Genomic DNA, 12,280 nt, shown 5'->3' with positions numbered 1-12,280 from the left:
TTGGTAAGGCCAAATTTGGAGTATTGTGTACAGTTCTGATCACCAAATTATAGGAAAGATGTCAATAAAATTGAGAGTACAGAGGATATTTACTAAAATGTTGCCTGGGTTTCATCTCCTAAGTTACAGAGAAAAGTTGGACAAGTTAGGTCTTTATTCTTTGGAGCGTAGAAGCTTGAGGGGGGATTTGATAGAGGTATTTAAAATTATGAGGGGGATTGATAGAGTTGATGTGGATAGGCTTTTTCCATTGAGAGTGGGGGAGATTCAAACAAGAGGACATGATTTGAGAGTTAAAGGGCAAAAGTTTAGGGGTAACATGAGGGGGAACTTCTTTACTCAGAGAGTGGTAGCTGTGTGGAACGAGCTTCCAGCAGAAGTGGTTGGAGCAGGTTCGATGTTGTCGTTTAAAGTTAAATTGGATAGATATGTGGACAGGAAAGGAATGAAGGGTTATGGGCTGAGTGCAGGTCGGTGGGACTAGGTGAGAGTAAGAGTTCGGCATGGACTAGAAGGGCCGAGATGGCCTGTTTCCATGCTGTAATTATTATATGGTTATAACATCTCCTCTTCTTGAAACAAAAAGAAAAACTAGGCATGTACTACTTGTCTATGGAACTGCATTGAAAATATATTCACTGAAATTGAGTGATTCAGTTCACTTCACCCATGGCACGTAACGTGTGCTCCTTACATAAACATAAAAAGGAATTGCCAAAAATATAACTGTCTTTCACTTTGTTCTTAATAGTCTCGCACTCTCTTTGTTTTCCTCCTTTTTTTCACTAATTCCTTTTTTTTTAAGAACAGTCTCATTTTGTGAAATGTTTTCATCATTCGCTTTAAAAAAACATTGAATCTAATTGAGGTCAGGGTAGACTACCTGAGCACACAAGAGATTACTCTGTCCTTTAGTCACTTGTCCCAAACTATTAGACTCAATGTGAACTCCTCCCATGTGAGAGCAGCTAAATGAGTGGTGTAGTATTAACCCATTAACTACCGCAACAGTAACATGAAGTCCGACTCTTATTCTCGAGTAAAACCTTCAGATACTATACCCTGTTCCCAGACCCTCAGTACTGGTTGCCCAAGTCCATCAGTGTCTTGCCCCTCCATCTCATAAGAAACTGAAAAACAAACAATTAAGTACAGAAAATGATGACAACATCCAGCAGGTCAGGAGACATTTGTGGAGAAATAAAACAGAGTAGATGTTTCAGATCGAAAACTTTTTGAATGCTGACTGACAGGTTCAAGGCTCTCCTTTGGGCAACAGCTTATCCCCACCTACAGTAATTTTATTTATAAAGAGATGGTGAAATCAAAATTCAATATTTCCAATGTAATATTTTTTAGTCTGGCAATGTATCCTTGTCTGGAAAGCATCCTCTCTCTCCTTCGATGCTGTCAGTGGATGGTGCTGCATTTTGTGGTTTGGGCAATGTTTAACCAATGTAATTTGTAGATTGGACTCTGTAATTCATGTTATGATGAGTTTCTGGTTTTTGTTTGCTGTCACATGATTGGCTGATTAGATGTTTATATTAACAAGCACATATACCTAATAAAGTGGCCACTGAGTGTGTATTTTTGCATGATTGCTAAGCAGTCTGACAATTGCCCTGTATAAGAAAGTTATGGTTTTATATGTAGATCCTTTCAACTGAATATGAAACTGGAAAGTAAACAAGCTCTTTTAGAACAATAATGGAATTCTGGTAGGATTCAGGAGCTGACTCTTAATAAGGAAACTTGTATCTTTAATTATCTGAGTAACAGGATTTTCAAAAGGCTGAAGACAGGAAAAATTTAAAGACACAAATGACACTGAAATGCTTTCATTAAGTCCAACAAGAGTGGGCGAATGACAGGTTAATTGTTAGTGTTATTGTTTCAGGATGTCTGACCACTCCTGAAAACTTTCAGCATCTTCCTTAAATAGTCTATGTGACAGTAAATAGCCACTGAAGCAAAGAAGTGAGCTGATAATATCTGATCAAGAGTATTGGTAGTGCAGAGCGCTCCCACTGTGGTTCATTAGAGCTTTACCCTGAATTATATGTTTGTGTTCTGAAGTTTGGCTTGAAACTTCAGCTTCTGTGTTCAGGGTCACAGACTCTGTTGGATATCAAGGAATTGTCCAGTCAAGCATAACCACAAGAGATCCTGCAAATGCTGGAAATCTTGAGCAACACACACAAAAGGCTGGAGGAATTCTGCAAGTCAGGCAACATCTGACAAGATAGGCAAAACTCAGCATGGTTTCCTTAAAGGAAAATCCTGCCTGACAAACCTATTGCAAATATTTTGAGGAAATTACAAGTAGGCTAGGCAAGGGAGGTGCAGTGGATGTTGTATATTTGGATTTTCAGAAGGCCTTTGACAAGGTGCCACACATGAGGCCGCTTAACAAGATAAGAGCCCATGGAATTATGGGAAAGTTACATACGTGGATAGAGCGTTGGCTGATTGGCAGGAAACAGAGAGTGGGAATAAAGGGATCCTATTCTGGGTGGCTGTCGGTTACCAGTGGTGTTCCACAGTGGTGTTGGGGCTGCTTCTTTTCATGTTGTATATCAGCGATTTGGATTATGGAATAGATGGCTTTGTGGCTAAGTCTGCTGATGATACAAAGTAGGTGGAGGGGCCGGTAGTGCTGAGGAAACAGAGAGTCTGCAGAGAGACTTGGATAGATTGGGAGAATGGGCAAAGAAGTGACAAATGAAATACAATGTTGGAAAGTGTATGGTTATGCACTTTGGTAGAAGAAATGGGCAGACTATTATTTAAGTGGGGAGAGAATTCAAAGTTCTGAGATGCAATGGGACTTGGGAGTCCTCGTACAGGATACCCTTAAGGTTAACTGCCAGGTTGAGTCGGTGGTGAAGAAGGCGAATGCAATGTTGGCATTCATTTCTAGAGGAATAGAGTATCGGAGCAGGGATGTGATATTGAGGCTCTATAAGGCACTGGTAAGACCATACTTGGGGTACTATGTGCAGCTTTGGGCTCCTTAATTAAGAAAGGATGTGCTGATTTTGGAGAGGGTTCAGAGAAGATTCGCTAGAATGATTCTGGGAATGAGAGGGTTAACATATGAGGAACGTTTGTCCGCTCTTGGACTGTACTCCTTGGAGTTTAGAAGAATGGGGGGGACCTCATAAAAACATTTCAAATATTGAAAGGCATGGACATAGTGGATGTGGCAAAGTTGTTTCCCATGGTGGGGGAGTCTAGTACGAGAGGGCATGACTTAAGGATTGAAGGGCGCCCATTCAGAACAGAGATGCAAAGAAATTTTTTCAGCCAGGGGCTGGTGAATCTATGGAATTTGTTGCCACGGGCGGCAGTGGAGGCCAAGTCATTGGGTATATTTAAGGCAGAGATTGATAGGTATCTGAGTAACCAGGGCATCAAGGGTTGTGGTGAGAAGGCGGGGGAGTGGGACTAAATGGGAGAATGGATCAGCTCATGATAAAATGGCGGAGCAGACTCGATGGGCCGAATGGCCGGCTTCTGCTCCTTTGTCTTATGGTTTTATGGTCTTATCTGTGAAGGAGAATAGACAATAAGTATTTTGGGATGAGATCCTTCATCGGGTTTATTCTTCTCCACAGATGCTGCCTGATTTGCTGAGTTCCTCCAGAATTCTTGCGTTTGTTAATCACTCAGTGTTCTTTTTTAGCTTTCAATATTAAGATCCAGCACAGTGCTAGAATCAGGGATAACAACAAACGATTAATTTGCAAATTAATTTGTTTTAAGGTGTAATCTTGCCCCAGTTGAAGAGTATGCACAGGACGTCGGACTGAAGACTGACTTGGTGACTATGAATCCTTCTGTGGTGCAGCGTGCATTTGAGGATCTGAAGAACGAGACGTGGAAGGAGAAACTACTGCACCGGTTAAAGATGCTGGACGGCGCCATTCTCTGGATTCCAGCGTTTATGGCCAAAGGGGGAGAAGAGCGTGTGGAGTGGGTGAACAACCTCATCATAGAGCACAAAATCCACATTCAGACAGCCTATCCGTCACTAAGGCTTCTACATGCAGTGCGGGGGTAAGTACCAACTTCGCTCCGGAACCCACATACTACTGGAACAAAAAGCCTCCAAAGTACACGTAACACACACAAAGTACCGGAGGAACTCAATGGGTCAGCCAGCATCTGTGGAAGGAAATGGATAGTCAACATGGCTGGCCGAGACCCTTCACCAGTCCAGATGAAGGTTCTCAGCCCAAAATGTCAAACAACACCAGTGAAGAGTCTTGGCCTGAAATGTTGACCAGTTTATTTCCCTCCTTAGATGCTGCCTGATCTGTTGGGTTCCTCAGCATTTTGTGTGTGTTGCTCATGATTTCCAGTGTCCGTAGTCTCTTATGTGTCTCCAAACTGCATGGTTGATTTCACTGTCTACATAGAATTACGAAAGGGGGAGATAGAGTAGATAGCCATAATCTGTTTCCCATGGTAGAGGTGTCTATAATGGGAGTATAGGCATAAGGAGATAAGGGAGCTTTATGGGGGATCTGAGGAGTAACATGGGAGGCATGGTTCGCGTCATGCTCTTACAGCCCAACGACCCAGGTTCAATTCCACCGCTGTCTGTATGTTCTCCCCATGACTGTGTGGGTTTCATCCAGTTGCTCTGGTTTCCTCACACGTTCTTAAGACAAGATGGATTAGTAGGTTGATTGGTCACAGGGGTGTAATTGGGTGGCCCGTTACTATGCTGCATCTCTAAAGAAAAACCCTTATCACACAAAGACTAGTTAGTACCTGGATGGTCTGTCAGAGCAGGTGGTGAAGGTAGGAACAGGAAAAGGAGAAACAGGGCAATCAGTACAGGTACCTGAATGAGCAGGGCACAGAGAGCACATTTTTTGAAGGCATTGCTTCCTCAGAATTTTGTATTGTTTATGATTGACCACTTGAAGCTGAACACAAATATCATTTCAGACGATGTGTATCACGTAGAAATTTGGGGAAACAAGAAATTAACTTTCATTGAACACAATACATTTAGTTGCATAACGATGCTGATGCTTTTCATTTGTATTCAGTGTCTGAGGCTTCTCGTTTAAGTGTCTGACAGTAATGAGACACCATTGATGGATTCCAGTTGCCCTGATACCATTTCTCCATGACCACAATGTCCTGGTGAAACCTTTCACTATGCTCGTCACTGGCAGCGCCAAGATTTGAAAGGAAGAAGTCTAAATGGGAATGCAGAAAATTAATCTTTAGTGACATGTTGCACCTCATGGTTTTTTAATGCTTGAAGCATATTGTCAACCAGCTACACGTAATCTGATGCTCTGCAGTTGCCAACAAAATTTTCAATAGCATCCTTGAGTGCCTTTCATGTGATTTTCTCTGGTCCTGCTAGAAGTTCTTCAAATTGCTTGTCATCGATGACCTGTCTGTTTTCTTTCTTTTTAAATCTTTTTATTAAGTAAGTATACAAAAAGGTAAGCCATATAGACACTAATACATTGTTAAAATATAATAAAATTACAGAAGATATTAATACAAAAAAAATACTACAAACAATGTAATTTAAACATAATATACCAAGGTAACATAATAGTATACTAATTTTATATATATATCAATAGAGAAAAAGAAAAAAAACCCCCAAAAAAAACCCACCGTGCAACTAACTAAAAGCAACGCAAAGCAATGGGCTAACTTGAAACCAAACAGAGTTAAACTTAAAATCACGTCCTCAATCCCGACCTCCATTAAAAACAGTGAAAAAAACAAGAAGGGTATATATTACATTAAATGAAAATATTGAATAAAAGATCTCCAAGTCTGTTCAAATTTAAAAGAGGAGTCATAAAGATTGCTTCTAATTTTCTCCAAGTTCAAGCATAATATCGTCTGAGAAAACCAAAAAAAGGTAGTTGGAGCATTAAGCTCTTTCCAATGTTGTAAGATACATCTTTTCGCCATTAAAGTAAGAAATGCAATCATTCTACAGGCTGAAGGGGAGAGATTACTGGAAATTTTAGGTAGTCCAAAGATAGCAGTAATAGGGTGAGGAGAGATATCTATATTCAATACCTTGGAGATAATATTAAAAATGTCTCTCCAAAAAGTTTCCAAAGTAGGGCAAGACCAAAACATATGAGTTAAAGAGGCTATCTGCCCCGGACATCTATCACAAAAAGGATTAATATAAGAATAAAAACACGCTAACTTATCTTTGGACATATGTGCTCTATGAACAACTTTAAATTGAATTAGGGAATGTTTAGCACAGATAGAGGAAGTATTGACTAATTGTAAAATCTGCCCCCAGTCATCCACAGAAATGGTAAACCCCAATTCCTGTTCCCCATCTACCCTAATCTTATCAAATGGAGCTTTCCTAAGTTTCATAATAATATTATAAATCATAGCCGATGCACCTTTCTGACATGGATTAAGGTTGATTATAGTATCTAAAATGTATGTAGGAGGGAGCATTGGAAAGGAAGAAAGTATAGTACTTAGAAAATTTCTAACTTGTAAATATCTAAAAAAATGTATTCTTGATAAGTTATATTTATTAGATAATTGTTCAAAAGACATAAGGGAACCATCTAAAAATAAATCCAAAAACCGTGAAATACCCTTAGTCTTCCAAATTTGAAAAGCACGATCCGTAAAAGAGGGAGGAAAAAGTATGTTACCTAATATAGGAATCGCTAACCCAAATTGATTAAGATCAAAAAATTTTCTGAATTGAAACCAAATACGCAAGGTATATTTAACTATCGGGTTAGACACCTGTTTAAGGCGTTTCCAATCAAAAGGAAGAGAGGAACCTAAAATGGAGCCAAGTGTAAAACCCTGAACAGATTGTAATTCCAATACTACCCATTTAGGAATGGATTGTATATCCTGGTCCAGTAACCAGAATTTCATATGTCGAATATTAATTGCCCAATAATAAAATCTAAAGTTAGGTAATGCTAAGCCTCCATCTCTCTTAGCTTTCTGCAAATGTATTTTACCCAGTCTCGGGTTTTTGTTCTGCCAAATAAATGAAGAAATTTTAGAGTCAACTTTGTCAAAAAAAAGATTTTGGAACAAAGATTGGTAACGCCTGAAATATATATAAAAATTTTGGCAAAAAAAACATCTTAACTGCGTTAATACGACCAATCAAAGTTAAATACAAAGGAAGCCATTTAGATGAAAGTTGAGTAATATGGTCTATTAATGGTAAAAAGTTAGTCTTAAATAAATCTTTGTATTTACAAGTAATTTTAATCCCAAGATATGAAAAATAATTATTAATAAATTTAAATGGAAATTTATAATATAAGGGAAGTTGTTTATTAATCAGAAAGAGTTCACTCTTACTAAGATTTAATTTATAACCTGAAAAAAGACCAAATTGTGCTAATAACTCTAAAACAGCTGGGATGGATTTTTGAGGATTAGAAATATATAAAAGTAAATCATCAGCATAGAGTGATAATTTATGGGACTTTAAGCCCCGAGTTATCCCAGTAATATTTGGAGATTCTCGAATGGCAATTGCAAGAGGTTCTAATGCAATATCAAATAATAAGGGACTAAGAGGACAGCCTTGTCGAGTACCTCGAAAAAGAGGGAAAAAAGGTGAACTTAAAGAGTTAGTACGGACCGGGGCCACAGGAGAATAATATAAGAGTTTAATCCAGGATATAAATTTCAAGCTGAAATTAAACCTTTCAAGCACCTTAAATAAATAAGGCCATTCTACTCTATCAAAAGCTTTCTCGGCATCTAAAGAGATAACACACTCAGGAACATTTTGTGAGGGAGTATAAACGATATTTAACAGTGTACGAATATTATAAAAAGAGTAACGACCTTTAATAAAACCCATTTGGTCTTCCGAAATAATAGAGGGAAGTACTTTTTCTAATCTATTTGCTAATAACTTAGAAAAAACTTTAGAATCAACATTTAATAAAGATATTGGTCTATAAGATGCACATTGAGCAGGATCTTTATCCTTCTTTAATATTAAAGAGACTGACGCTCTATTAAAAGATTCAGGAAGTATACCAAGTTTCAATGAAGCCTCAAAAACCCTACAGAGCCAAGGGATTAATGAAGGAGCAAAACATTTATAAAATTCTACGGTAAACCCATCAGGGCCAGGAGCTTTCCCCAAATTCATAGAGAAAATAACATTCTTAATCTCATCCATGGTAATAGGAATATCTAACATAGAAACCATATCCTGTGAAATCTCAGGGAAGTCTAAATTATCTAAAAAATCATTCATATATTTAGAATCTCAAGGAGACTCTGATTGATATAAGGAAGAGTAAAAATCACAGAAGGTTTGATTAATCCCCACATGATCAAATATTAGTCGATCATTTTGGTTATAAATCTGATTAATTTGAGATTTAGCATACTTAGACTTCAATTGATTAGCCAACAGTTTACCAATTTTGTCACTGTGTACATAAAATTCACTTCTTGTTTTCTTTAATTGGTTTACAATCGAGGACGAGAGTAATAAACTGTGTTCCATTTGAAGTTCAGTTCTTTGTTTATATAACTCCTCAGAAGGAGCTATAACATATTTCTTATCAATTTCCTTAATCTTGTCCACAATTACCAACTCCTCCTGCTTCTGCTTCTTCCTCAAAGCAACAGAATACGAAATAATCTGACCACGAATATAAGCTTTAAAAGTATCCCAAAGAGTGGATGACCTGTCTGTTTTGTGAACGAACAATATGCCATTCTTAAACTTGGCATCAAAGTTATTCTGACTTGAATTATAAATTAAAATAACAAATATAGGCAATTTCAAAAAATGTTGCGTGATAGAGAAATTCCATGGAGTTTTTCATTATGAACAGTCCAGTATCCATAAGATCTGCCCAAAAGTGTTCAGGAAGCAAAATCTCTGTTGTCCAGTGTTATTAATATTCATGATGGTCAGCATGGATACAGTATACCACAAGATCGATTTCAGTGCTTTACAGTTCAATGACCGGTAAAGTCATTGCCCTACTGGCATCTCCTGAGGAAGGCTGGCCTCAGTCCTGTCACAGGCTCACTCTTCTGTTCGAGGCAATAAATGAAAACCTCACTCTGGTCGCAATCTCAAAAGAGATTGTGGTTATAATGAGGGCATCCATATCAACACTGGTGGAGATTCATTGTGGCCAAAGTGACTCATTTGTCCCTTCATGGAGAATGTTCCAGCCAGCAATGCCGTTTGAACTCACTTAATCAGATTGATTTATAAAAATGTCTCAGATTCCGATTCATTTACTTCTCACATGCACGTCGAAACATACAGCGAAATGTGCGTCATTTGCGTTAAAAACCAACACAGCCCAAGGACGTGCTGGTGGCACCCTGCAAGTGTTGCCACACATTCTGGCACCAATATAGCATGTCCAGTTGGAAGCTGATATCAGGAATTGTCGTGGAAAGCCCAGTTTGATTTTTGCTCTATTAATATGAATGAGCGAACAATTGTTCAGCATGTGCTTCTGCTCATTCAATTGCCAGGTGTACGCCTTCATACATAAGGTGCAGTTGCTCAATAATTAGCGGTAGAAACCCAATGGATTCTCCCCTGACTAATGCAAGGTGTTGTAGGCTAATTTGCTGCCTCACTGACCAAACCCAGTACAACGGCAACTCACATTTATATAGTTTTAGCCGCCGCGGAAAGTCCCATGTTGCCTCACGAGCACTTTATCAAATATCCAGCCACGTAAGAAGATCACTAGAGCAGGTGACAAAAAAAATCTTGGTCGAAGTAGTGGATTTTAAGGATGAGAGGAAAACTAGGAGGCTAGGACCTTGACGTCTGAGATCAGAGCCACCGGAGATAGAATGATTAAATCTAGGGCTGTTTCGGGGGACTTTAGAGACGAAACAAAGAAGAGACTCTCTGGGCCACAATGTTGTGCTGAAGTAATTAGTCAAGTAATTAAATGTCTAATCTAATTAATCCCTTCTGCCTACACCATGTCTATATTCCCTCCATTCCCTGCAGATTCATGTAGTGTCAAAGAGCCGCTTAAACACATCTTTGTACTTGCCTCCACCACCACTCCTACTAACTCCACCACAACTCTGTGTGTAAACGAAAAACTAGTCCAGGACATCTCCTTTGAACTTCTCCCTTCCCACATTAAATGCATGCCCTTTAGTGTGAGACATTTCGAAGATACCAATTCTCTACTCTATCTATGCTTCACATTATCATATAAACCTCTATCAGCTTTCTCCACAGCCTCCACCATTCCAGAGAAAACAACCCAAGTTTGACCAAGCTTTCTTTATAGTACATAAACTAACCTAGGCAACCCCCTGGTAAATTCTTGTGCGCCCGCTCCAAAGCCTCCATGCCTTCCTATAACAGGGTGACAAGAATTGAATATATGCTCCAGATGTGGCCTTTTTGGAGTATTATAAAGCTGCAACATAACTTCTAGACCCTTGAACTCAATGCCTCGACTAGCAAAGGCAAGCTGGCCACACACCTTCTTTATCATCATATCAACCTCTGCAACCACGTTCAGGGATCAATGGACTTGACCCAAGGTCTCTCTGTGCATCATCTTGCCATTAATAGAGGAGCAAAAGGGTAAAAGGGAGGTAAGGGTTGATATTGGACCACTGGAAAATGATGCTGGTGAGGTAGTAATGGGGCACAAAGAAATGGCAGGTGAACTTAGTAAGTACTTTGCTTCTGTCTTCACTGTGGAAGACACTAGTATGTCAGAGGTCCGTGAGTGTCAGGGAGCAAGAGTGAGTGCCATTGATATTACAAAGGAAAAAGTGCTAGGCAAACTGAAAGGTCTTAATTTGGATAAGTCACCTGGACCAGATGGACTACGAGGACGCATTGATCATGATCTTTTAAGAATCACTTGATTCTGGCATGGTCCCAGAGGAATGGAAAATTACTCTTTCAGAAGGGAGGAAGACAAATAAGAGGAAATTATAGGCCAGTTAACCTAACCTCAGTGTTTGGGAAAGTGTTGGAGTCCATTATTAAGGACAAGGTTTTTGGGGTACTTGGAGACTAATGATAAAATAAGTAAAAGTCAGCATGGTTTCTGTAAAGGAAAATCTTGCCTGAAAAATCTGTTAGAATTCTTTGAGGAAGTAACAAGCAGATTGGACAAAGGAGAGGCAGTAGGTGTCACTTACTTAGATTTTCAGAAGGCATTTGATAAGATGCCTCACATGAGGCTGCTTAACAAGATAAAATCCTATGGTGTTACAGGAAATATACTGGCATTGGTAGAGGAATGGCTGACAGGCAGGAGGCAACGAGTGGGAATAAAGGGGGCCTTTTCTGGTTGTCTGTCAGAGACTAGTGGTGTTTGCCCCAAACAGTCCTTCCAGGTGAGGCAACACTTCACTTGTGAATCTGTTGGGGTCATCTATTGCATCCAGTGCTCCCGGTGCGGCCTCCTCTACATCGGTGAAACCCGACGCAGATTGGGGGACCGCTTCGTCAAGCACCTCCACTCCGTCCGCCACAACAGACATGATCTCCCGGTAGCCACCCACTTCAACTCTGCTTCCCATTCCAATTCAGATATATCCATACATGGCCCCTCTACTGCCATGATGAGACTAAACTCAGGTTGGAGGAGCAACACCTCATATACCGTCTAGGTAGTCTCATAGAATTCTCCAAATTCCGGTAATTCCCTCCCCCTCCCTTCCTCTATCCCTATTTCACATCACCTCCCTCATAGTTCCGCCTCCTTCTACTACTGCACATTGTTCTCCTGCCTATCACCTCCCTGCTTCCCCTCCCCCACCCCTTTGTCTTTCAAATTACTGTTCTTTTCAACTACCAGCGTTCTTCAAACCCTCCCCAAAGTTCTTCCTTCAGTCCTGACGAAGGGTTTCGGCCCAAAACGTCGACTAATCTTTTCAACTGATGCTGACTGACCTGCTGAGTTCCTCCAGCGCATTGTGAGTGTTCCTTTGACAACAACATCTGCAGATTATTTTGTGTTTACGACTAGTGGTGTTCCTCAGGGGTCAGTATTGGGACCGCTACTTTTCACATTATTTGTCAGTGATTTAGATGGTGGAATTGATGGCTTTGTGGCAAAGTTTGCAGATGATACAAACATAGGTGGAGGGGTAGGTAGTGCTGAGGAAGCAATGTGATTGCAGCAGGACTTAGACAAATTGGAAGAATGGGGAAAAAAATGGCAGATGGAATAGTGTTGGGACATATATGATAATGCATTTTGGTAAAAGGAACAAAGGTGCAGACTATTTTCCA

At 39.7% G+C, this 12,280-nt stretch overlaps 1 protein-coding gene across 2 annotated transcripts in view; it reads left to right on the top strand.

The window, feature by feature from the left end:
• st8sia2 (ST8 alpha-N-acetyl-neuraminide alpha-2,8-sialyltransferase 2) overlaps nt 1-12,280 on the top strand; it is a 67,522-nt gene that overhangs the window by 44,309 nt on the left and 10,933 nt on the right. For both annotated transcript variants that reach the window (XM_063066544.1, XM_063066546.1), the window contains one exon: nt 3,769-4,062. In XM_063066544.1, the coding sequence (XP_062922614.1) occupies nt 3,769-4,062 (294 nt within the window). The remainder of the gene's footprint in view (nt 1-3,768; nt 4,063-12,280) is intronic.

Source organism: Mobula hypostoma, chromosome 13 (assembly GCF_963921235.1).
Source record: "Mobula hypostoma chromosome 13, sMobHyp1.1, whole genome shotgun sequence".
NCBI classification, from domain to species: Eukaryota; Metazoa; Chordata; class Chondrichthyes; order Myliobatiformes; family Myliobatidae; genus Mobula; species Mobula hypostoma.
This window is presented reverse-complemented; position numbering and strand designations above follow the sequence as displayed.